Source organism: Numida meleagris, chromosome 2 (assembly GCF_002078875.1).
Source record: "Numida meleagris isolate 19003 breed g44 Domestic line chromosome 2, NumMel1.0, whole genome shotgun sequence".
In the NCBI taxonomy this organism is placed as follows: domain Eukaryota; kingdom Metazoa; phylum Chordata; class Aves; order Galliformes; family Numididae; genus Numida; species Numida meleagris.
In genome coordinates this window covers 87,558,853-87,584,768 of record NC_034410.1, presented here as the reverse complement: position 1 = coordinate 87,584,768, position 25,916 = coordinate 87,558,853, and the positions used below count along the sequence as shown (strand labels likewise).

Below are 25,916 nucleotides of genomic sequence, written 5' to 3'. Positions count from 1 at the left end.
TGCATGTCCGCCCTGGGTGGAGCGTTCTCCTTTGTCGCGCTGGGAGCTGTTCTCCTGCCTCAGCCGAGCAGAAGAGGAGCTAGCGAGGAGACAGAAGCGAGCTGGAGTTGATGTGGGAGAAGTTCGCGTGCAGGAGAGTCTGGTAGGATTGCTGTTTATGGCTATTTGGGGTGGATTTCGGGCGGTCCTTAGGGATGCCGACCTGCATCCATCACCTTGCTTCGCACCATCAGCTCTGCATGGCCTCCGCGGGCGTCGGGATGACCCGTTTAGAATATATCTATTTGTGTTCGTGAAATACAACGTCAGATTGTCCATAGTTTAACAATGCATTGCAGGTCTATAGGTGAATGTGGTGAATTTTAACCGACAGATGATTCTGCCCGTTTGCTGGATGTACCACGATATCGGTTAATTGGTATTAAAATGGACAAAAGCACTCAACAGGTTGTGTTTACTGATGATGTGTGACAACATTTCCGTCGAGATCGCATTTGTGTTTGCAGTGCGCACCTCATTCCCTGGCTGTGCCGCTTCTCGTGGGTTCAGGCCTGGAGCACGGATGGGCGCTGTGAGGAAAGCAAACACCAGAGGAGGAAGGACTCTGCTTACTGCTGGTCCTGTCATTCACATGAAACATAAACCTTTTGTGGCTGCATTTGGTCGCAGCATTTCCCGTGCCTTTCACCCTCAGACAATGAAAAGTACAACATTGACTGGTTTCCAATGCTGCTAATTGCCAATTATGCTTAACGCTTTATCTGTAATTTAAGTTGGATAGATTTTCTTCTTATTCCCGTTAGCTATTCCTGATAGCAAGCCTGTTGGCATTGGCAAATGACTTCCATGCTCACACCGTGAGCGGCTGCAGTTTGCTAGCAAACTGTTATCTATATTTTCCATAGAGTAACCTTCACATTTGGCTTAAGACTTCCACCATAACCTTCTCTTTGCATTTTCTCATGGCTAAATAAATACCTCGGGGACTGAAGATGCTCATGCATGTCAGCATGAAGGGATTTTCCTTTAAATGGACTTCTTTGCAACTGGCTTGAGTTTGTCTGAATGCGTGTAAGCAAAATAATACGCATAGACGTACTTACAAGCATACGTGCACTTCTTCACTTGTGTAATTTTTTTCTGCAAGATATTCTTTCAGCAGATCACAGTCCATTCCTTATAGTCTTCAGAAGAAGAATGCCACACAGCACTTCAACATATCAGGAGCCGGGAGATGTTGTTGTTATTTTTAAATAAAGGTTTGTGTGAGAGAAGTACTTAGGGCACTGATTTATTTTAATGCAAGTTATGAATAGAGCTATGCCAGGAGAAGATAATTAGGACAAGGTAATTCCTCACAACAGAGTGCAGTCTTACAACCTGGGCACCTGTATGAGTCTGAGAAGCCTTCCATTCTTTGATTCTTAGAATTTACACAGTGACTGTCTTCATATGCCTACACAGTCCTCTTTACTGCTATACTCAGTAAACAAGTTCAATTTCAGCACAGGTTCCAACAGGCTAAATTATATCCTGGGCATATGTCTTGGAAGGATCTTTCAGCCTCAAATGGAAATGATCTGAGTTTGAGAGAGCCCTTTCCCATATTCCACTTAGGAGCCAGTGGGTTGTCAGAAGGTGATTGATATCCACAAAGAAAAAGGTGAATACAAATACGTGCTGCAGATTCTCAGTGCTGTAAATTTGCTTGCATCTCAGAGTGCCTTCAGCTTACCTCGTTGAAAATGGGCTTTAATTTATTGAAGCAAGCAAGCTAAATATATAACAGCTTGGAAAGAATCTTCAAGAACTTATATATTTTTTTCTCTCTATTAAGCACATTAAACTACTTTTAGCAGTTCTCGAGTTCTTTTATGTATCCTAAGTCATAACCCTAGGTTTTTCACTGAAGGGACGCAGGCACAGTGTGTATGTGTTGGAAAAATAGCTAGGAATGTATATGAGGAAAGGAAGATTGTATTCTGTATTCTTCTCAGACCAGGGCCTACATTTCCATTCTTAACTGTGCAGCATTTGAGCTGGGAATCTCAGATGCTATTGCAATAAAATAAAAATAATAGCAGTAAGTGATACTTTGTGTATAAAAGTGATGCTTCAGTGTTTTCTGTGGCTCCAACCGTGAAAGAGGAGCTTTTATCCCAATATATAGGGTGTGAACATATATGAAGTTGCATTTGGAAGTGTTTTACATATTTACTGATATCAGGTGATCTGTCAGATATTGTGGCCAAATATTGAGCACCTTTAGCACCTGGAATCCAGAAATCCAGTTATTATTAAGTTTAACTTTTTGAACTCAATTTCCAAAGCTCCTGAAAAATTGATTGTTATGCTAATTAAAAGGATTTTTTACACATAAATATAATCATTTTCAGTCTGAGTTTCTCACACCCTTTCAAAGCTAGAAACAGGGTTTATGTGCCTCAGTGGAAAACAACGTCGCCTCCTTTTTGACCCAGTTTGTGGGATTTGCAAGTAAGGGGTTAAAAATGCCGGTGTCTGCTATCTCTTGTGTAAACCTTGAGCATGGAGATCCATGAGCAGCTGAAGAAGGGAGTCTTGGGCAGCAGGACAGGCCTGTTTTGGCTGGTTTTTATTGCAGGAATAAGCAGATACGTGGTTTCAGCACAGAATCTCGAAGGCCACAGTGCCAGCAGTGAAACCTTTCGGTAGCAGCCTGTTAGCTTTCTTTGTAAGTATAAGTAGTTTCCTTCATGGAAAGATGAGAATAGCCGTAGGTGTTAGCATGTTTGGAGGAAAGGAATTACAAGGAAGGTACCAAGAGAATGCTAGTGCAGTGCAGTTAAGAAAAAATATTTGAACTGAAAAAGTCTGATGGTGACATCTATTGAATTGTCAGGTAGTGTTGTGAGAGAAGTAGTGGAAACAGTGGGCAAAATTCTAGAAAATTCATTCATTCTGGTCTTATCTTAACAACTCATGGAAGCACTGCTTTGTTCATTTTTTTTCTGAGCTGAGAGTTCCCTGGTATCAGTTTTGCTCTTTCTGTTTTATACTTAAGTCCTAGGCTTGAGAAGACAGGTGGTAGTTAAACATGGTGTAAATATACAGCAGCGGTCTGAGTGACACCAAAGCTCTTTTTAGCGACGAAACCATAAGGAATAGTGACACAGATGCTGGCTCAGCAGTGAAGGGTGAAGGACCTCCTCTTTGCTCTGTGGATGGCTGAGCAGTGCCCAGAGCGCTTGTGGAGTTTCCCTCCTTGGAGCACAAGGTTGACATGGACCTGTTCGAGTGGGTGCAGAGGAGGGCCACAAAGATGATCACAGGGCTGGAGCACCTCTTGTGTGAAAACAGGCTGAGAGAGCTGGGGCTGTTCAGCCTGGAGAAGTTCCCTGGGAGATGTTACAGCAAGCAACCTTCCAGTATTTAAAGGGGACCCACAGGAAAGCTGGAGGGCAACTCTTTTTCAGGGAATATAGTGATAGGACAAGAAGTAATTATTTAAAACTAGAAGAGGGTAGATTTAGATTAGATATTAGGAAGACATTCTTTACAATGAGAGTGGTGAGGCTCTGAAACAGGTTGCCAAGAGAGGCTCTGAGTGTTCCGCCCCTGGAAGCGTTCAAGGCTGGGTGGGGCTTTGGACAGCCTGGTCAAGTGGAGGATGTCAGAGGGGCTGGAACTAGATGAACTTTAAAAGTCCTTTCCAACTGAAACTGTTCCATGATTCTGAATTCAGAGATCTGGATGTGGATGTGGGCTCCCTGCTCTGGGTGCCCCTGCCAGAGCAGGGGTTGGACGAGATGCACCCAGAGGAGGGCCCTGCCAGCCTCAGCCATGCTGTGATTCTGTGACCTGTACCTTCAGAGTAGTTACTTTTCATAACTAGTTCATGTCTTATTGCAAGCTCTGTCGTCTCTCAGTATCATAATACCCGTGAGGACCCTGCTCCCTCCTGGATATCAGTCAAGAAGGGCTGAACATGGGGGAGAACCAAACTGACAGAAGTCTTTAAAAAGACAACTGAATATTATAGAAAAGAGAGAAGGGAGAAATCAGTTATATGCATTCAATATGGACAAAAGTGGGTCTTTGGTGTATCCAAGGAAACACAAACCTGCTGAAGGTGGCTTTGGTCTTAAAACAGGAGCTATCAACGGCTGGATTTCAGAATGTATTCCACAGCTCAGGGTTTTGAAAACTCTCTGCATGTAATAAATAGAGAAACAAGTTGTTAAAAATAAGTTACTAAGTAAAATGAACACTGTATGTTTTGTATAAAGGCACAAATTATAACAGAGACAGGCAGTATCTTCATATTATCATATCCTTCATGTGGAACTGTGTAGCCACTAAATTAGCAATAGAAGCCAACTTACAATTATACTGTATCTAACCAGAATGCTTTATTATTTACCCTAGAACTATGTACAAGCTATTCCAGGAAAGAAATTGTTTTGGAATCAGAGGTTATATTTAGCAATTGTTTGCTGAAAGACAGTTTCTTGATACTGCAACCAGTTTTAATTCGTCTTCTAACTCTTTGTTTTTAACATTGTTTTTGTAGGATTTCTGGCTTCTTGGAGAAACAGTAGAAAATGCAAAACGAAATAATAAAGCCTGCTAAATACTTCTCGGAAGTGGAGAAGAGTGTGCTGCTTGCACTAGTGGAGAAGTACAGATATGTACTTGAGTGTAAGAAAAGTGATGCAAGGACTATTGCCCTGAAACAACGCACCTGGCAAGCACTAGCTCATGAATATAATTCACAGCCAAGCGTATCTCTGCGAGACTTCAAACAGTTAAAGAAATGCTGGGAAAATATCAAGGCACGGACAAAAAAGATAATGGCACATGAAAGGCGGGAGAAGGTAAAAAGCATTAGTCCACTTATAAACACTCACATCATAGGGAAGGAGAAGATTGCCAGCATAATGCCTGAGCAAATATACTTTTTGCAGAGCCCACCAGAAGAAGATTCTGAATATCAGCCTGATGCTTCTAGTCAAGGTATAAATGTTATTGTGATGGTGCATGTCATTTTCTTTTGTCTGTGGTTTTGCTGCTGATTCTCTTTCAGTTGTCCAAATCTATCCACTTAGCTGTATCTGCTGGCTCCAGAAAAGTAATTTCAGAGCTGCAATATTACAAAACTCTGTGTATATCCTTAGGCCCCCAAGAGTTAAACAGAGGTTTTGGTCTTTTTCTTATCTTTTAAGCCAGTTATTGTCACATCTTAAGCTTTGTAACAAGCATCACGAATTTTCATCCTTTAATAAAGTATCATTTTGTTGGGAAAAGACCCGAGTAGTGAAAAGATAAAAATTAAAAAAAATCTAGCTGCAGCAAATTGATAGACAACGATCTGCTGCAAGAGTTCTATGCAGGTCTTCATTTGTTTTCAGGAGGGACTAATTAGCGTTTATTGAGTTATATGTGATGCTGCAGTGCACATTGAAGATTAGTATCCAAAACGTTGGATACTATATTCTTTGGCAAGCATAAAGAGAAGGATTAATACAGGACTGGAAGGGAGGGCACCTATAATGCTCTCTTGTAGGCTCTACTTTGTCAGAAACATATACAGAAGACTGTTCTTGCTAAAACAACAACAGTAATTTCATTGTATTTACCGTAAGTGGTAATTAGGAAGTGTAAAGGAATGCATTTTGAGAGCCATATTTGCAGTGGTTACTGTTTTATTCCATAAATAGTTTCTTCTACTTCTGTAGAATAGATAGAACCTTCTCAAAGTGAGAACAATGTATTTTTTTTCCTAAAAATTATACAACACTGTGTTTATGGCACATACAGTGACACAGAAGGAGTAAGTACAGTCTTCCTAGTGTTTCCTCAGTCTGTTGGTGTTGGTGTTGATGTAGATGCAGCTCTTTACCTGCCACTCAGATCTTTCATAAAATTATTGCTGGTCACATAGAGATTTGGTTTACGAATCTGCATGAAGGTTCAGCTCCAGGCTCAGCCACCTAAATTTAGATTCCCACTCACAGATGCCTATATTTGCTTTAGTGTTCTGAGCTCCCATTACAGCCATAGAGAACTATTGACTGAGCCCAAAGTGGTTCAGTTCAAATCATTATACTCTCAGTATTCTGTAACACAACAGCTTTATATAGTGACTCCTGTCTTCTGTTACAGAAGTGTAAGGTTTAGATGTATACACCTCTGTAACTCTATTGTCACAACTTGGTGTTTCCTGAGGGAAAAGAGGGAGATACTATAACACTTCTTTCTTATGTTTTGCAGAGTCATTTGTTGTCTCAAATAGAGAACTCTGTGATGAAGAGAAAGAGCTGATACATTTCCCAGTGTGTGAAGGTACCTCCCAGCCTGAGCCTTCGTGTTCTGATGTCAGAATAGCAGCAGATAAGAACTACAGAAGTAAAGCATCTCAGGAAAGTGCTCTGAAAAAGATGCATGAGGAAGAACATCATCAGCAAATGTCAATTTTGCAACTGCAGTTAATCCAAATGAATGAAGTTCACGTGGCAAAAATACAGCAAATAGAAAGAGAGTGTGAGATGGCTGAAGAGGAACACAGGATAAAAATGGAAGTGCTAAATAAAAAGAAAATGTATTGGGAGAGAAAATTGCAGACCATCACAAAAGAATGGCCTGTATCATCCTTTAACAGACCCTTTCCTAATTCACCATAGAACATAAAGCGGCAGAGTTAATCTGACTGAGCACGTTTATAAGTAATGCACACTGGAAAGAGGGTTTCTTAATGTGAATGTACAGTGACAAAATAGGTGCCCAGCTGATAGTGAACACGCTTTGATTCTTAACATTTATGGCAACAGTGGTAGAGTCTACCAGGGGTTAGACAGTATTGTTCGATTGTAGGTAATTCTGACCTGTGTAACTTCCCCTAGCAGAATACCCTAGCATCCTTTCGGAATTTAAGGTATTCTGGGCATTCATACATTGAGTATTCTTAAAAAAAAAAAAAAAAAGTTTTGAACATCAGGTTACAGTGTTTATTTTGATTTCTGTCTCTTCATATCTACTGTTTCCTGAATGAAGGCAGGGGTTGGAATTGCTCTCCGCTATTGAGAGACAAGGTGATTAACGATGTTGCTCAGATTGGTACACTGGGGCACAGAAAAACAAAACAAAACTTGTCCTCGGTTAATATACAGTCCCTAACCCATTCTTCATAGAAGATGTGAAAATGAAGGAAGTAGCAAAAGGAACACTGTGGTAATTGAGTGCTTTGCTTGTGAAGAACAACAGTGATGTTTTCTAGCTGGCTGGCTGACTGAGAGAGTGGTTGTGGAGTGGCCCTCATGTTCTGTGAGCCTTGACCCTTATGAAGTTGTGAAGAAGGTGACATCTTCCGCAAAAGCCACTTGTCCTCTCCTTTCCAGGACTATCTCGTATTCAAGTAGAATGCTGAAATAGGAGGGATGCATGCTGCTGCCAATGCTGTGTGCTGCTCCCCTGGAGTCACTGTGAGGGGAAGAGCTACTTAATTGTTCATAAAGCTCTCAAAATGTGGCAAGCCACCTAATCCATTGGCAAAATCTCCCTTTGTCTCCCCATGAGATACTTGATGGTTTAGCAACTAACTAGCTACAAAAAAAAAAAAAGGCTAAGTAAGACTTGTCCTCTTTTCCATAGTTTTGGGTGGGAAGCAGTGAAAAGGGGTCATTCCTGTCTTGGAGTTCTGTTTTATTCTGTTGTGTGTGTTACGGTGATGTATTTCTTGCCTTTGCTGTCACTGAGGGCTGATGGACATGATTTGTACAAAAACATTCCCATGAAAGCCCCCACAGTTGGGGGCCCAGAATAGTAGATGGTAGGGAAGCACAAATAAAGATAATCCTTCCTCCAGCCAATCATTCTAGTGGTGCAAGGATTAAGAAATGTCAAACACAGAACTCCACAAAGATGCGTAAGAACTCCTGATGTGTGAAAAACTGTTTTGTAGGAAGGTGTACAACTATCATTTGAAGCAGTGAGAAAAATGAACGATAGCATAAATTTTCAGTGAAAATCCCAAGTATTCCATTGTTCTAAAGTATTTTCAGGTCACAATGAATAAAGGCACATCCAGACAGATAGTAACATATTCAAGTTGAGGTATGGTACAAAACATCCTTTTCTTCCCAGCTGCACTCCTGTTTCTTCCCTGGATGTTCTTTCTGGGGCAATTTGTTTTGGTATTGGTTTTGGTTTTTTTGGTGGATGGGTTTTTTTTCCTCCTTTGAACTGCTTTCCCTGCTGGTGATTCATCTTTGCAAGCACTGCCATTATCAACCACAATGCTCCCAGTGGTTAACACTGTGGTACATGCATTGCTTCCTTCAACATGCAAATACCAGCAAGCGCAGTGGGAGTGATTTATCACAACTTGTTTTATATGACACGGGGGAAAAAAAATAATAAAGGCAGTTTTTGCAGAGCTGCTGCAAGATAAAAAAAACAAGAAAGATCATATATGAAATCTGAAGGCATCTTTTTTTTTTGTCTGGAAACTCAGCTTTCTAATAAATTGGCTGTGCGAAAGAAGCACAGGACTTCCAAAAAGGGAGATAATTATGGACACTTTTTTTTCTGCTGAATGGAAACAGTACTGCAAGGTAGGACAATGATGTACAACGATAGTAGAGGCAAAGGAAAGAAGTGAATGGTAGTGAGGACCTTCGTATTTTGGGGTTGTACTCTGTAGCCTGGAAGGTGAGTCAGTTATTTGAGTGGTTATGGCAATTGCTTAGGCACCATCCAGAAAAGGGAAACAAAAGACATTTCTCTTAACCAGTGACAGGATTCCTTCCACTCTCCTCCTAAGTGAAAGTTGTTTGAAACTCTGGCACTGAAACCATGTGCACTAAGGTGTCAAAAGGTGACGCATGGAGACAATTCAGTGTTATGAAGAGAGCAAAAATGGAGAGAGAATTCAGGCCCAGACAGCATGAAGTAGTCCAGGAAGAATCTGGTGATACTTGAGATAAGGTAGTCCTCACTCCTAATAGTTACAATGTTCCTCATGAAAGATTGCTTTATTTTTGTATTAAAGTCGTTTAAAGTATGCATGTTTTCAGACTGTACTAAGTGGGAAATGCCTTGCATTTGGTATGTATACTTACTTTGAACCCCAAAGTTACAGTTCTTAGGCTGAAAGATGCAACCTTTTAATTCAGCTTCTACCTGAAAGTAAAATAATGGAAGAAAAATTAGAAAGAACCAAAATGAAGAGATGAAAGAAAGAATGATCCTTATATACACAGAGGAAGAATGGGCATGTCACACCTGAGCTAGATGATACAAGATGCTGCTGTGGTGAGCTTACTGATGATGTAGGCTTTTGCTTTCCCTTCTGCTTGCTTTCGCTTCTGCACCTAAAGGCTTTATAAAGTAACTGGTTCGGTAGAGTTCAAATTACTTGAGAAAAGTGCCTTTTTTTTTTCCCCCAGTTACACTGGATTTGAGGTTTGTCAGCCATCCCAGACAGTACGTCCAATTGTTCCTCACCCTTTTTTTCTAGCTTACATCATTCAGATACTTCCACAAAATTCTGTTTTCCTGTTAATCATTTGGCCAAGCTACGTAGACATTTTCGCCAGCTTCTCCATAGATAAAATATGACAGTATCTGGTATAAATCTTTTTTATGTGCAATTTTTTTCTTTTGCATTTATTTCCTACATCTGCATTCTCCCTTATTAATTTAACCAGAAATACGTGCAGGAGATTTAATCCGGAGTTACATGTTTTGCTCTCTTCTTTCTCTTGCCCAGCTTGCCTGTATCACAGCATCTGAGCTTGGAGTGGGTGTTCGTCATGGTCATCTTCATCCGCATCCACATTAAGCATGGCCACCAAGCCTTTCCTACACTGCTGCCCACATATTACCTCACAGTACCTCATTTCCAAAGCTCTATCACTGGAGCAAGGGATCTTGCTGCTTACCACAGACCCTCTCCATGAAGTTCCTTCCTACACAGCAGGGATGCCTTTAGCCAGGGCTACACACCCAGCACTCCCATACATTTACAGGGGTCCACACAAGGGCAGGCATCACTCAGCACTTGGTCTGCAGGACTCAGCTGTCTCATTGCAAAATGTAAGGCTTGGGGCTACGTTAGGTGAGTTACACCACATCTAGTGCAGCTGAGGAGGTAGTCCTGAATTTTGTTTAAAGATGAGTTATCTTTGCGTGTTTGCAGTACTAAATGTTAGCAGTCTCTCAAAATTTTTTAACTGGTTGTAGCTACAGTGGCTTTTACAATGTGTCCTCTTCCTTCTTCCACTCTCAGGCTTTAATGTTTCTCGTTTATTCTGACTTTGTGGTCACAGCTTCATACCTATATGATAACACTGAAATCGTAAACTCTGACACATTTAAATATTGTTATTTTGGAGGTAGGTGAATTACATGGGAATCTTAAAATAATATTTTTCTTTAGGCAAGTGAAGTCCATCACATGTAGTTCTGTGATTTTGTATTTTGAGCTTGTTTGTTCAAAGCTGTTTTTATGATGCACTGATGCACCTAAGGCTTTTTTTTTTTTTTTCATAATTGGGTCCCTTTTCACTTGACTTTTCATTTTCTTCTCAAAGCAGTTAAATGTAAAGCTCACACATCGTTGCTCTTCCTGAACTTTGTCTCCAGTTAGATATTCAGAAATGTTTCTGTGCAAATTAGTACTGATGTGTACTAAAATTAATACATTTAGACTAATAAAATAAGCCAAGTAACAAGATGATAGGATAATGTGCAGCAACTGTTAATATAATTTAAAAATCATTATGCGGGGAAGCTCTGTACATCTGATGGAAAGAAAGAAAGAATACAGTTTGTTGCCATCTGTAAGCACAGAAAAATAATATCTTTTTACAATGAAAGCAAGCTTCAACCTCTGTATCTGGTATCAGAGAATAACTTTTGGGCTGCTGATTTAAAGGGGACTTTGCTTCATAGAGTTTGTTTTTTGTTTTGTCACAGAATTACACAAAAAAAATGTTGATTGCCTTAAACGCATTTAGAAATATGGACAGATTTCTGGGTAATGAAACAAAAAACTCCTAGCTGTGGCCCTGAGAATTTTGCTGTTCTGGTGATGAAGGGATTAGGCACCCCACAACACCATTTGTCATGTTAATAACACTGAACAAATTAAAAACTTGCAAAGCCAAAAATAAAATAAAATAGAATAAAATGCTGGTACAGTTACAGAAGTGAGGACAGCTCCTGGCTGTCCTAAAAGAGAACTCTGTCACATACATCAGAGAATTCCGCCACACGGTCTTCACCTTTCCTGTTAAAACAGCCACAGGAAAAAGAAAATCAGTGAAAAAGAATTCATCAAAAATCTGTTGCTTCACCAGAAGGGCTGGCAAGAAAAAAAACTACCCTATATAAATACATATATTTAGGGAAAGAACTCTAATGTAATAGAAATAGAGCACAATAGATTTTTAGACAGTCCTTAATTAAATAATGTGTTTTTAAAAAAAAAAAAAAAGTTGATTGAGTGTGTGTTTTCCATTTGTTATTCAGTCCAGCTGCAGAATAGTTGTGTGCTTCAGTTTCTGACTGAGTGCTGGGGCACCTAATTAATCAAACTTGTTTGGCAACAGAGAAGTAAGTTTGCATTCAGCATGACTTGAGATGGATTATATTCCAGCAGCCTTCAAATATTTCTTCTTGGATATAAGGGGCTGTTCTTGGACAGTCCTCAATCAGGAACTGGCATCAGATGCCAATTTAGTTGTAACTCACTATTCATACAGCGCTAATGAGGTGACATACATATAAGCTCCTCATGCTCTGCCTATTCTTTGGTCACGCACAAAACCCTTATCTTTCCTTACAGTTACATCACGGAATGTTGTACTGAGCAACAAACAGACCTGATGTTTCTCCTATATAAATGCCTGCTATGCATTCTGTGCCACAGTGTACTGCAGGCAAAATCTGACTTCTGTTGGGTTTTGGACTTTGAAAATTTTGACCTGTTATCCTCACTGAATTTTGCTTAAAATCACTTTCTCCTATTAGACACCTTTGTATTCCTACAGAACTGCCCTTCAACTCAATGAAACTCTTGGCTTTATAGCTTCTAAATACCAAGCCTATGGACTGTACAAAGTCTGAATTGACATGCACGTGATAAATTCCATTTATCTGAAAAAGACCTTGTACATACTGTCACATACTGAAACTCCAAATACAGACTAGGAGGTGATGTGATGGATTTGGTATTTAAACCACCACTGAAATTTTGGTAGGTTGGGAGTTATCAGAGTTATCACTGCTGACCTAATACGGAGGTTTGACCTCTTGACTGCAAGAACAACGATGTCCAATCCAAATATTGCCTTACCTCAAACTTTCTATCTAAAATGAGGTGTAATGAGAAATTCTTGCCAAATAAAGCAACAGTAGTTTCCAAAATACATTTGTTTTGATTTGGTTTGATTTCAAGTACTGCCTTGCCCATGGGCTCTAAGGCTGGGCTTTATGGTGCACACTGTTGTTGGCTGGTAGCATTTTGAGAATGCTTCCCATGCTGATTTTGTTCTGTTTCTCTTGACTGCAATGCTCTCATCCGGCTGTGCACAGTGTGATGTGGTGATGCTGATGGGACCATGGGTTCTCAAGTTGCCTGGCACCAAGTGCCTGCCTTTTTTCCAATTACCAAATCAACTATGGTGGATGAATTTGTGTGCAAATGAGGGGTCAGCAGGAATGGCCATTTTTGCTAACGGTGTTGCTGAGGTGCTTCATCACACCAACAAGGCAGCAAGTTGAGGTATGATCGGTAAATGACCGTAGCAGTACTTGTTTCTCTGTCTCAGCCAATTGCAACAAATCCTTCTGGGTTAAATCTTGCTTTTACTCCTCTCATAGACCGATAAATTAGTTGTTTGCTTCCAATGTACATTTACACAGTCTCTCTGAAGCCAACAGATTTCTGTAGGTTGGCGTGGGTTTGATAGAAAAGTCTAAATCTCAACTTTCACGCTGGTCCAAAAGCCACAGCTGCGTGTGTAAATCTGGCACAAATGCACTGCCAGGGAGCAGGGCTGGGGAAGTCAGGTGTGGGAAAAGAGTGGCTGTGGCCTGAGCTCTTCCCCTACACAATTTGAGGTTAAGCGGCTCAAGCCCATCGGTGCAACAAACTCAATCTGCAAACCATCGCAACGTAAAAAGTGTGGGTGTAGTAACTGCAGTGGGTTATTTTGGTGATCAATGGTAAGCAACTTAAAAAATATATATTATACATTCAAATCTTCCAAACCACAGGGCAAGCTAAAATTATACCTTGTCAAATGTTCAACTACCAAGAGCAATAAATTACCACAGCTTCAGTCTGATGGGTTCAGTTTTCTGTTAGGATTTGGTTAACCAGTACAGGAAATACATCACACAGACATGCTCACCTCTTCCTTGTAATATCTTTGCTACTTCCATCATTACTTCACGTTCCTTAAAAAAAATAAACATAACTGTTGTTAATGAATTCTCACATGGATATATATAAGTTCAACAAAATGAAAAATAGGTTTAATATTTTTCTAAATATTTCATATTTTCCTCTATTTGTGGTCTTTTGTGTTTATTTATACTTTTTTAATTATTATTTTTGAAGAGTCTAAGGTTAAATAATGAGCGCTCTAATCTTTAGGTTCTAAACATGAAATGTCCAGGTATTTTAGATCACTACTTGAAAAGGCTCCACAGAACCAGAAGGCACAGCCCTCAGAGCTTTCTCTTTGTGGCTGTATTTCTGGACTTCAGTTATAATGTGTACAGCTGGCACCCAGTAGTAGCAGTGTTGGATGCTAGATATACTGCTTAACAAGAACAATCACATAATGGTTTTCTTTAACATTTTTCTCCTTGAGTGTCTCTTATTGCTACATAAGAACCTCTTTTACAAAAATGTATGCAGTTTACAGAAGTATTTTTTACAATACTTGAGAAGGAAAAAGGCTTTAAGAGAGAATTCATTTCTAGCATTATTGTAATCTTACAATGTACACGATTGTACATCATGTTGGCCAGGTTTGTAGAAGTCTTATTTTTCCAAGGGGAAAAAGAAACTTTTGCTTTAATTTGGCAGTGACTCAGAGTGTTGCTATTCAAGGTTGTTACAAGCGGTTCTCTCTCTGCTGCCATTTTTTAATCTTGCTGAGATTTCCCCTATTTTGCATGTACATTCCATGAGCACCTTTGAACAAATTGAGCACCTTTTGTCATGGGGACTGTGAGGATCTTCTGAAAACCAAAACAGAATCTTTCCATCTTTCCATGTGTGTGCAGGGTGCTCAGGATTGCTACAGTCCAAATGCAAAGGAACTGGAAATCTGATCCCAAAACCACTGCCAGCCCTAAAGCTTGGCAATTTCAAGAAGAAACTTGAATATAGGCTCTCCTCTTTGTCATTTTTGTGTAAGTGGTCGAATAATTAGGAAACCACTCTTTATTTACACTGTGTTGGACTTATGCACCATTAGTTTCTGTTGTATTTTAGCAGTATATAAAGCTGCATTGTACAGTGTTTGTGCTTATTGTCGGTGAGCATCTATGGAGGCAACTCTAAAAATAACGCCTCCTGTTTATTTCCATGGAAACTACAACAGATACAAAGAGCACAATAACACTATTTATAGAGCAAATTCTAAGCTACGAAACACTATTTTTCAACACAGTCACCACCATTAGCTATGCATTTTCACTAGCGATGAACAAGAGCCTGCATCCTGTGCTTGTAAAAATCTGCACCAGAGGAGGTGACCCACTGTTGCTGTCACCACTGCCCAAAGACACCACCCACCGCCTCACTGTGCTCGCATCCACTGTTTCAGCTAATGTCGATGAATGTCAATGGGTACAAATTTTTCTGCATGGAGGAATTCAGTTCCACACTTTTGCTTCATAATGTACTTCCATGTCAGGCACCTTTTTGTCAGGCTGCTCCTCTGCAGCTATCTGTCACATGGTGACAAAATGTGACAGAATATTGCTGGGAAGGTTCAACCACTACTGCCATCCCATCAACATCTGCCTCTGATGCCATGGGCCAATACGATAAAACAGGAGGCATTACTTTTGGAGCAGCCATTGTAAAAGAGAAGTAGCACTTAAGTCCCAGGCAATTGTCCTTAGATACTTGAAAACGTGCACAGTCCTCCTGGTGTTAAATATTTTAATAGAGTATTAGATGGTATCTCTTGTGGTCTTTGCCTTTTATTAGCAAGTTTCTGGGTTTTGCTTTTTACATTGGACCAAAAACTATATGTTATTTCAGCCCCAACCCTGGTTAAACCATGAGGTGAATCTGATTTGTCTAGCATGGTGCCAGTCTCAGTCATGTCAACCACCCGAAAGTGTTAGTTTAGTATTTTAGTGCCTCAGATACCACCAGGGCTGCTCCTGCCCTGCACAGAAGTAGCTTCTGCCATTGCACCTTCAAACAACAATTTTTGTTGATGTTGTTTTATAATTGATAAATAATACCCATGTTAAGGTCTGAATCTAAAGAAGCTTGCAGTCAGTATATCTATGTCCTTAGAAATGTGAAGGATCTTTATTTGGTAGCTATTTACCATTTCATAGTAAATTCTTTGCTTTTCCTACAGAACTAGTAACTGTAAGTACACAAAACTAGGGCTCTAAAATGTATAATTTCTAATGGTGGAGATGTACGAAATGCAATAAAATGTGACATTGGAGGAAGAGAGTCAGTATTTGTCCAACTGAGAGGAATCTGCTGTATGTCTGAAACTCACAGAGTATTTAATAAGGATGACTAACTGTACATTTTAGTGCCTTGTTTCTTGTAAAATGTTGAATCATAAATTACTAAACATAAACCGTGAAGAGTTTCTGAGAAAATGCATCTAAATATTGCCAATACAAACTGTATATTCACAGAAAAGTCAATAAATCCTCAACTATTGTTAAGTATTAATTAGAAGAGATTTTCAGTCTCCATTCTCTCAAGAGTTGTTTTCAAATAGCGTCACTGAATTTACCCATCGCTGTGCTATTTCTGTCTTAAACTAAACTCTGCTCAGTTGCATGGAAGAGAGAATCTGTTCCTGAGTTACACTCTCAAACTCTGTGGGAGAAAGTGCTGTTTGCAAAATCCTCTGTATATATTATCCACAGAATTTTGTATTTTCTTTGGGCAATTACTGATACGGTCGCAAGCTTCTCTGAAATGTTCATCCTATATGTTTACTGAGTAGTTTGCATTTGAACCTGAGCATAAGCACGAGCACTTTTTTACGGGCAGCCTTTGGTGGTCATTGATTGGCAATAAAAATAATTGGATTCCTATTAAGAGCATCTCAAGGTTGTCAGTAGGAAGTCTACAAAAGCACAGGAAACTAAGTGATGCTGTGGCATCACCTGTACCTGCTGTGGTATGGGGTATGGGCAGGTGTCTTGCCTCCCCATACCACATGTAGAACTTTGTGGCATTATGATGTCCAGGGGAACTGGGACAGGACCTCAGAGGCAGATGGACCCGGGTACACACGACCATGTAGAATCTGCTCTGGATCACAATACAGCTCCACCAAATCCAGTTTCTGACCTAGGGGAATGGCCAGCAGCATATGCCCAGCAAAAAGCATTAATCAAAGTAAGCGTACAGTACTTTCATATTACTGATCTGTGAGATGGATACTCCATGAGATAGAATTGGTATCTTTGTATTTAATAGCTTTCTATGGATCCTGTTTAAAAAGTTTGTACAATGTCATTTTGAACTTATGTAAACTATCAGTAACCATGGATTCCACAGTCGGACTATATGTAAAGTGAAGAAATATCTTCTTTATTTGCTCTCTTAGCTTGTTGCCCTCCCTTTTCAAGTAGAACCTTGAGTTAGAAGATCAAAGTCCTTAAGGCTGGTTCGAATCAGGTAAGAGTGAACATGGCTCAATCAGTTGGTTTCTCTTACATTGACATAAGGTGGTTTTTCACTTGTGTCTCACCTTGTTCTCTGATTTGTTTCACTGAGCAAGAAGACAGTGACTATGGTGCACTGCACTGACACAAATCAGGTGCACCAAAACAATTTATGTGTTCTGAGCAAGCTGTTGCATATATTATCTATTGTATTCTAAGCAAGCAATGTATTGGCCTATGACTAATCAGTATTCCAGGGAGGGGAGGGTGAGGTCAATTAGGTTGTGTAAGGTTATACGAATCCCAGGAAAGGTAAATAAGGGCAGAAAAATTATATGACCTGAACAGAGGTTGCCTCTTGGTGGAGAAATGAAGGGAACAACATAATTGGAGTCTACTTCAAAGGGGAAATAAATGTAGCTGTTGGCAGTAGGGGTATTTTTTAACAAGGGAAAGAAACAAAAATGAATGGTAACAAATATGAACTAGAAGCTAAAGAAGTTCATCAGTGATAAAGTTAAGCACAGTAGGGAAAAAAGGTTTAACCAGCAGAGCTAAGGATATGAAGCTGAAGTGAAGAGCCTTTCAGGTGTACAAAACAGAAAAAAATCCACATAAAATAATGAAGTATACGTTCTTGTTTCTATATGCCAATGGTAAACTATTAGTGACACAGAAAAGGCAAATGCTAAAATGAATAGTTTCTTTTGCATTCAGAAAGCAGTAACTTACTGGTTTCTGGTTGACAGCAGATTGGTTGTATGAAGATGATAAATAAAGTCTCAGTCTTTTTCAAAGAAAGTGAAAGATAGATTTCTGCTAGAAGGAAAGAGTGTTTTGTTTTGTTTTGCTATGTTTCATTGAAATGTGCAGGAAGCTTTTACTGCTAGCCCAGGAACTGATGGCTGACCATTCCCGCTCAGCTGATACTCGTCTCAGAAAGCTGGGAAGATTCAGAACCCTGGATGAGCACTAGTTGAGGAAAGAGTCATTGTGGGAAATCTGAATGCAATTAGCATCCTTTCTACAGGAAAAAAAAAAAAAAAAGTACATTCTATCAAATAAATCTGGTTTTGTTTTTAGACAAAGTCCTAAGTGTGATAAAAGAGGTAATGAAATGAAAAGAGGTAATGATGAAAAACACATGGACATTGATAAACTGCACGCTTTAATGTAACATGATTTACAAAAAAAAAAAAAAAAAGAGAGAGAGAGAGAGAGAGAAGTGTTCCAAATTAAATAGACTAAGAGTTAATTAACTGACAGACATAAAAAATACTTGAAAAGCAGTTGTTGGTCAAAGCTTTTTTCCAGAGACATTCCACAGGTACTGGCAGTAGGAACAATCCTGCAGGAAACTCACAAGTCATCCCTCTTGTTTACAGTCAGCTTCAAATTTGCTAAAATGATAATAATACAGCAAGACACCCCTGGTCTGGCTTATTCTGTGAGGTGAACTAATTCACAGAAGCGTCTCAAAGCAGAGAAACATACAACAATGGATTTAGAATAGATGCCCACAGGTGGGAAAGCATCTGACAAGCAGAGATCCTGACCACCAGCTGGTTTGGGCACAAAAATGGGCTTCTGAGAGCATGCTTCTGTAATGACAGCAAAAGGGAAATATAACTGGATTTTGGGTGGTCCTGTGTGGAGCCAGGAGTTGGACTCTATGATCCTTGTGGATACCTTCCAACTCGGGATATTCTGTGGCAACAAGGGACCACAGCAAGAGACAGAAGTGACATCTCCATTCATAGCCCTGGGGAATCCAGCAGCAAAATACTGCTGTTGGATCTCATGCCTTATGTGTAAAACTGAAAAGATGAGAGTGAGGACATGAGGCGTTTTGAGTGACGGAGACATTTCCTTACGCTGTCTTAATGAGATTATTTTTTCTGGATTATGAAGAGGAATTTGGCAAAGTAGCATGATCTGAGCACATAAGAATTCCCCTCCGGAACAAAAAAAGTTTGCTGAAGGGCTCTTCAACATTGCCAAGAACTCCTCTTCTCAGTAATCCTGAGGCTTAGACGAAAGCGCTAACAGTGATGGCACTCATCCGCAGAGCAGAGTGCTACCGAAGGCGACCACGGCTCCCTCTTGCTTTGATGCCATCCCATCAACAACAAACAGCCAACGACAGACTCCACGTAGCGGCAGCGGGTGCCACGAGGAGCAGGCCGGGCGCTCCGCAGCACAGCCGGACAGCTCCCGCGGCCCCACGGAGGAGGAGCCGGCCGGGAGGCACACCCTCGGCCCGGTCCCAGGCCCCGGCCTCGGCCATCGCCTCCCTGCGAAGCCGGCTCCATCCGGCGGGCGGCAGCCGCGAGCCGCGGGCGCGGCCACGGGCGCAGCCCCCGGAGCGCAGAGCTCGGGCCCTGCTCCAGCTGCCAGCCACGGGCGCGGGTGCTGGGGTTAAGTGCTGTCTGGCGTTCAAAGCCGAGCCGACATCTTTAGGTCGCTTCAGGCTGAGCCAGTCAGGGTCTCCTTCCCTGGAGATATTCAAAACCCGTTTGGACGCTTTCCTGTGCGGCCTGCTGTAGGGAACCTGCTTCAGCACAGGGTTGGACTGAATGATCTCCCGAAGTCCCTTCCAACCCCTATGATTCTGTGATTTATACTGAAAGAGAATCAGTCGCTCTCCTAGCAGAATCATAATTATATAAAGCCCCTTGTATGCTATTTAAAAGACTGTACAAGGCTTTCCAAACCATCTGGATACTTTCTTCCCCTCCCTCCCTGACTAGTTCTGTGGGAAATGCTGCAGGTGGAATCCCCACCTCTGTGGAAGCCTTCCCTGTGATGCTGGGCTCCAGGAAATCCTTCACAAAGCTTAGGACATGCTCAGAACCTGCCAGGCGTTTTGGCAGTCCTGTGTTTGTTTCCTCCACCAGAAGAAGAAATTCCCCAAATTCTCATCTCTGTTCTTTTTACTGCTCGTTTGGGGAAATTCTTGAAAATCTTTGAGGCATTTCTTTACTTAAGTTACATCCAGGAAAGAGGGTTGTTTTTAAATGACCGTACTTTCTGTCTTAGAAGAAGTAACTGTGCTTTGCACATACCACACCTCAATGGGGTTTCTTTTAAAACCCTCTCTCCAGCACAGGTTTTTTCTCATCAAGTCAGCCTTTATGAGAAATGCCAGGTACTAATTCTCACGTTTTAAAATCACACCATTTTGCCAATCCAGGCAAAGCCTCAGGCAAATTCTCCCAGATTTTGTTTATCCACACAGTGCATAAATCTTTTAACCACTCCATTTGCCTGAGGCCACATGGGGGTTATACGCTGCACATAAGCACAGTGAACGTTGTAGCCTTAGGCAATCAGAATTGTTGAAAAAATTGTATGTAAACAGTTATAAACAAGTTTTCAAGATCCCTATTAAATAAGCAATAAACTAATCCTTGTCATACACAGATAGGCACCCATGTCTCAGCTGCTTAAGAGCAAGTTGCGTAAGACACAGTGCCTGAAATACCTCAGTCTGGAAGCGCCATCATTGTGTTCATGCGAAAATGAAAACAAAGACAACCGAAGACTGGGGAGACTGATGAGCCCAGATAACGCTAAAGTACACACAAACTAACGGAAGCTCCTGCTCTATTTTGACATTCTTGGTAACATTTACGTTTGTTTCCTTTTTTCAAAGAATACTTACCTGTACCTTGTCACATCATTTCTGCCAATTAAGCTCCTAGATGCTCTTGCTAAAAACTCTTAAGTGACACCAGTATAAATCACCAGCCTGGAGACCCAGGAAATTAAATTATCCTGAGAGTTCAGCAATGAGTAACTTTTTCCCACTCCCGAGCTGAGAGCTAAACAAAAGGACTCCAGACGTACACATTTTCTTGACCCAAGGAGAGAGGCCAGGGAAAAGAAAATACTACAACAACATATAAACTTGGAAAACCTGCTTAACTAATAGGAGGAACAGCCACCATCTGCTGGCAGTTGTCCTGACACAATCCTTCCACCTAGCACTTTGGGGTTGACCAGACGGCCACACTGCCCCGTTAGCAGTTGTGTCCCGCTCGCCACGCTGGCCTGGCTATGTTCTATGGCTCTCGGGGTTGGTATTTTGGTCCCGGCAGTGTTCCTGCTCCAAGCATCCTGGAGCTGTGGCTGGCAGAGCAGTCAGCTCTGCTCCTAACACATTCCCTTGCAGTCCTCGGCCACCCTTGTGATGCTTTCAGCACGCTACATATCTGAGGACACCACAAATCTTTTTTCTTAGAAGAGAAATGAATGGTGAATGGTATCCACATCTATACCCAACGGCTTTTCTCTCTTTGCCAGGGGCTCCTCCATCATCAAATATCAAAGACCCTTCTCTCAGCCCTCTGTCACTACATACAAACATAACCCATCACCACCAGAGCTTCATTCTAATGGTATAGCTGTAAAAAGTCACAAGAAAGGATTTAAAACAATGCACACCACTCTGGTGAGCTTCTCATACAGTCCATTCTGCCAAGAGGGACTTGTCCCCTCACCCACCAGCAAGGCTGCTTCCATGGTCTGGGATCTCATTGCAAATTAAATGGGCAAACACCTGGAGGACATAAGCTAAGCATAGAAGTAGCTTTTGTATTTGCCAACACATTTGTAGTATACAAAAATATCTAGGAATTTTCCAAGCATGAGTGAGACTATTCAAAGAGTAAAGAGTAAACCATGCACTGTATAGTAAAACAAGCCAAATGTTCTCTTTTCTCTGATTCTGTTAACATTGAGGAAAATCAGAAGACAAAGTGGGCAGAAAAGAGGAACCTGTGGACTACTGCTGTCTGGGCACTTGCATGAATGACAATGACGCCAAATGTACAGATATTATCAATTTCCTTCACTGCAACAAAAGGATCATCTATGGTAAGTTGTCTGGTCTCATCTCACATTCCCTCATGCTGATTTTTGTTTTTAATAATGACTATTTGTGCCAAGATTGAAAAATGCTACAGATCCCTATCTCAAGTTCCAGAAGAGTTACTTGATATTTATTGTATTACTAAAGAAGCAGAATGTAAACAAGGAACTAAGGACCACTGCCTGTCTGGGTGAATCTGGAGTACTCCTGCTAGGTCTTAATGTCACTATTTTCCACAGATTTTGCATTATGCTGGCCAGCAGAATATCCAATTTGTTTCTGGGCTGCTTTATGTACTCCATTACATAACATCAGTAAGTTCAGGTCCAGCAGGGCTCCTCACCTTGAGCAAAAAGTCCCAGTGCTCTGTGAATGTCTTATGCTAATATCCAATGCTCTGAAATCCAGGAGGGTTTTTCAGCTGCACTGCCCAGCCAGGCAGTCAGCATGCATCACCTCCAGCACCTGAGCTGCTTTGGCGTTACTGTAGTAGCAAGATAAAGGAAGTATGGGCAACATCACGACGGGTAGTGGTGATAAGGAAGGTAAAAGATGCTCTACCACACATATGCATCTACCACTGCCAGCCTGAAACATGGCTGTGAATGTACAGGGCACAGATGCAAAAAGTCAGAGGTCCTGCAGGATCGGTGGGTCTGAGCTCCATGCTTTATAAAAGCATGGATACTAACAATAAGTCAGCTCTGTTCTAGAAATGTTATGGCCATGACCACTCATGGAAAGTCCCGAACAGCTTTGTCCTGTCTTTCTTTTCTTGACCACACAACAGTAAATTCACATAAAGACCATACAAATTGTTTGAGCAGAAAGCATGAGGGCACTTCCCACTTTACCAAGAAAATTGGTGTCAGGATGTTCAAAGTCTACAAAAGCAATATACCTCATGGGATTGCCCCTGTTCTCATCTCTCCCGCCAGATATCACTCAATCTTCTCTGCTCCATTGGCATTCCTGATGTACAGTTCTGAAATGACTATCTCTACACTTTCTTCCTTGACACAATTTCAGCAGAAGATACCTGTTCTAGAAGCCTGAGAACAATTTCCACACCTGGGAGATTTGTCAGATGGTATCTACAGACAGCTAAGGGGCTACACTGCACTGGCAGCTTAGGGTGATTCCTGGAGGAAACATTGTGAGGGACTCACTGCTGGAGGACTGCCCGACTCAACTCTCACTCTTTTTGATACACCCGAAAAACTGTAGGTAAGAAAGCCACCAGGGATATTTGACTCACTGAGCACAGCTGTTGCTGATACCTATGTTTTCAGAAGGACAGATTTCTTGCTTTTAGTTTTATGGAGCGTGTCAACAGTGCAAAAATGAACAAGAGACAGACGTCAGTCATCATATGCAGCGAATGCACTCAGTAATGCACATGGTGCGCATCATAATGTATACCACAAAAACCACAGGAGAAATCTACTGAAGGAAAGACTGACGCTCATCAAAGGAATACCTTATGTATCTGTCTCTTTCTCTCTATTCCTTCTGACTGCTAAGAAAGCCAGGCTTCGCTGGCTTTGAAGTTGGACAGAGGAATAAAGCCGCTGATTTCTTAAAGAATTTGTTTGCACCTTTTCATGCAGTGTAGTTCTGGGCGACTGAGGAAGATCTAGACCGCCTGGGTAGAAAATGGGTTTAAATTCTGCATTTTGACAGGAAGTTAATGATTAGTACCTAATTGTTCGTTAGCAAAACAAGGGAATACAAAGAGATACTTAACTGAAATAAAATCATGCTTTCAAGCTATGATTCTGCAAATACTGTGTTGTTCTGTCAGAAACATTTAACTTACGCAGACAGAATTGGTATTCCAACTTTTAAATAACTGTTATCTTTTTCATATGGCTTAATCCCGTCACTATATAAGATACTCGATATTATCTAAATATAGTCAACACTAAATTGAAAAGCTAAGAGAGTCTAACTTCACTAAGTCCACAGGGGGTATATCAGTGGAAGTTAAGAGATTACAGAATCTCTTAATTATGTGATGTCTGTCATGACATCAGATTTTGTATTTTAAAATATTTGTCTGTAACTCACGTATTGGAAAAGAATAATGAAGAACTGAATCAGAAAGTGAATGGGATAGTGAAACTTGTAATCAGTGTCCACAAGCCACTTGAAGTCAGCATATTAAGAAATTAGAACATAATATCGCAATGTGCAATCAATAAGTCATGTGCCAGGTGTAGTTTTCCACTTGTCAAGTCACATTTCTAAACACAGATATCCAATTGGTTTGGAATTTCATTGCTGCAGTCTTTCACCTTCTTAAAGCAAAGGAAAGCTTTGCCATTCCAGGGGTATAATAATTTCGACAAGCTCCCTCCAGTTGCTAATAAAAGGAAGGAGCAGAATGAATAAACTGAGCAAAGAGAGACATTTACAAACACCTGCATTTTTTCTAAAGAAACATGCTTGGGAATTTCAGCACTGTCAATTACTCCTAAATATTTTAGCAGTGTGAAAAAAATGGGTTATATTTGGGCTGCCCCAAAAAAATCTGTAAGCAAAGGAATCTTTCGTGCATAAAAGTTCTGCTGACAAGAAGCTTAGGGCAGATGCCTTATGCTTTCCACATCACAGGAAAACCCCATGCTCCTGTGAGATAAGCCTGAAGTCTGCAACAAAGAAGACCCAGCAGAAATGAACAGCAGCACTGTGTTGCCTCAGCCCCTCTCCTCTGGCTATGAGGACAGCAGGGAATGACTCCTGGAATGATAACACTTATATTCTTCCCACACTGTCTATCGGAGTAGGACTGGTGCATAAGAGACATACGAAGAGAATACTCAAAGCCCCAGCAGTGACTCAGAAACAACAGTTTTCCAGTTGGCATGCAAGAGGGAGTGTTTAAGATGATTCCTCTTTTTTTTGTCTTACTGCAGTGGGAGGAGACCTGTGCTGGGATTGGCAGAGATGCTCACAAGCAAGGAGTCAGCTGCTGGAAGGGGAGAGAGGTCTTTGCTGTGCAGTACTTCTGTTTCTGTATGGCACCAGCATTTATGAAGAGGTTAGGAAGGACTGCAGATGCTGTGGAGGAAAAACACCTGAAGAAGTTAGAGCTCTGTAGAGGAACAGCACTTAGAGATGCTGGTAGAAGTCGGCAGGTGTCAGTAACTGATTAACGTGTGTCTCTGGAATGCCCAGAGTCAGATCTCATGGTGTAGCTACATTTTGAAAACGGGATGAGAAAATAGAAGTTTTACAGGTCCATCTTTAGCAATACACTGTGAATGCATCACTCCCCTCCTTCCCATTTCCCAAAACTGTTTAATAAAGGCAAGGTTACTGGTGCCACCAGTGCAAGTTCCAGCCATGGTCTTTCTCCATACTGGGAAATGAAGGCTCGAAGGTGGAAAGTTTCCAAATCACTGCAGAACATCACTAGAAATCACCGTTGCTTCATTTTTTCTTCCTGCTGAGACTTGTCATCCTTAAAGCTATGGGGAGGGCTATTGCATAAGGCTGGCATTGTTCAGGCAAGAAAGCTTCCTGACCATGATGGCTGCCACTGACACAATCTGCAGAAGTCTTCACTTGAAATATGGCTCAGGATATTCTCATGCAGCTCCCCTAGGCAGCCAGGTTGCTTTAATTAATCTTACTACTCTTTGGTGTACAATGAACCAACAGGAATTGTATAGTGCAGTGAGCGGATCAGGGCTGTGCAATAAAAATAAGGGTGCTTTATCTTAGTCTGTAGTCTTTTTATGGGGAAAAAACAGTATTTATATTATTCTGGAAAACTTCTATAACCTTTGAAGGGAGAGTAATGGCATACAGATTTAAGCTGTTTTGACACAAACACATATTCTGCCCTCTTTCCAAAGATTTTAGTGTGGTTGAACTGGATGCTTTAGAAAGCTGAAAAGTACCCACTGGATAACTTCATATCACTTTATTAAATGTACAACTGAATGATTAATTTATGTATTGATTAGATTTTTTGAATATTCATGTTCCACAGCTCACATTTCCTCCAGGGTATGATAATTAACTGCTTTGTTGTTTCTGCTTTATCTACATTTCCACTGAAGAACTGAGCTGTGATGGACAAACATCATACAGGCCATTTTGCCACATGAGAATATTGGTTTTGAATAAGAAACTACAATAACTACAGAAATCAAGC

At 40.9% G+C, this 25,916-nt stretch overlaps 1 protein-coding gene and 1 long non-coding RNA gene across 6 annotated transcripts; both read left to right on the top strand.

Annotated features, from left to right (window-relative positions):
- MSANTD3 (Myb/SANT DNA binding domain containing 3) lies at positions 6-12,410 on the top strand. 2 transcript variants are annotated; one of them, XM_021389234.1, is made up of 3 exons: positions 6-142; positions 4,553-4,995; positions 6,253-11,476. In XM_021389234.1, exons 2-3 carry the CDS (start codon positions 4,584-4,586, stop codon positions 6,660-6,662), a joined length of 822 nt encoding a protein of 273 aa, XP_021244909.1. In that variant the 5' UTR covers positions 6-142; positions 4,553-4,583; the 3' UTR covers positions 6,663-11,476. The 2 variants fall into 2 exon arrangements, with proteins under 2 accessions (XP_021244909.1, XP_021244910.1); XM_021389235.1 differs by lacking the exon at positions 6-142 and adding an exon at positions 3,602-3,853 and having other exon boundaries at positions 6,253-12,410.
- LOC110395105 lies at positions 16,405-25,660 on the top strand. Of its 4 annotated transcripts, none has more exons than XR_002436164.1 (6): positions 16,405-16,609; positions 16,821-16,891; positions 20,302-20,501; positions 21,622-21,756; positions 22,781-22,978; positions 24,670-25,660. It is a non-coding gene; the product is annotated as an uncharacterized LOC110395105 (long non-coding RNA). The 4 variants fall into 4 exon arrangements; XR_002436163.1 differs by having other exon boundaries at positions 16,407-16,609; positions 21,631-21,756; XR_002436166.1 differs by lacking the exon at positions 16,821-16,891 and having other exon boundaries at positions 16,407-16,609; positions 21,631-21,756.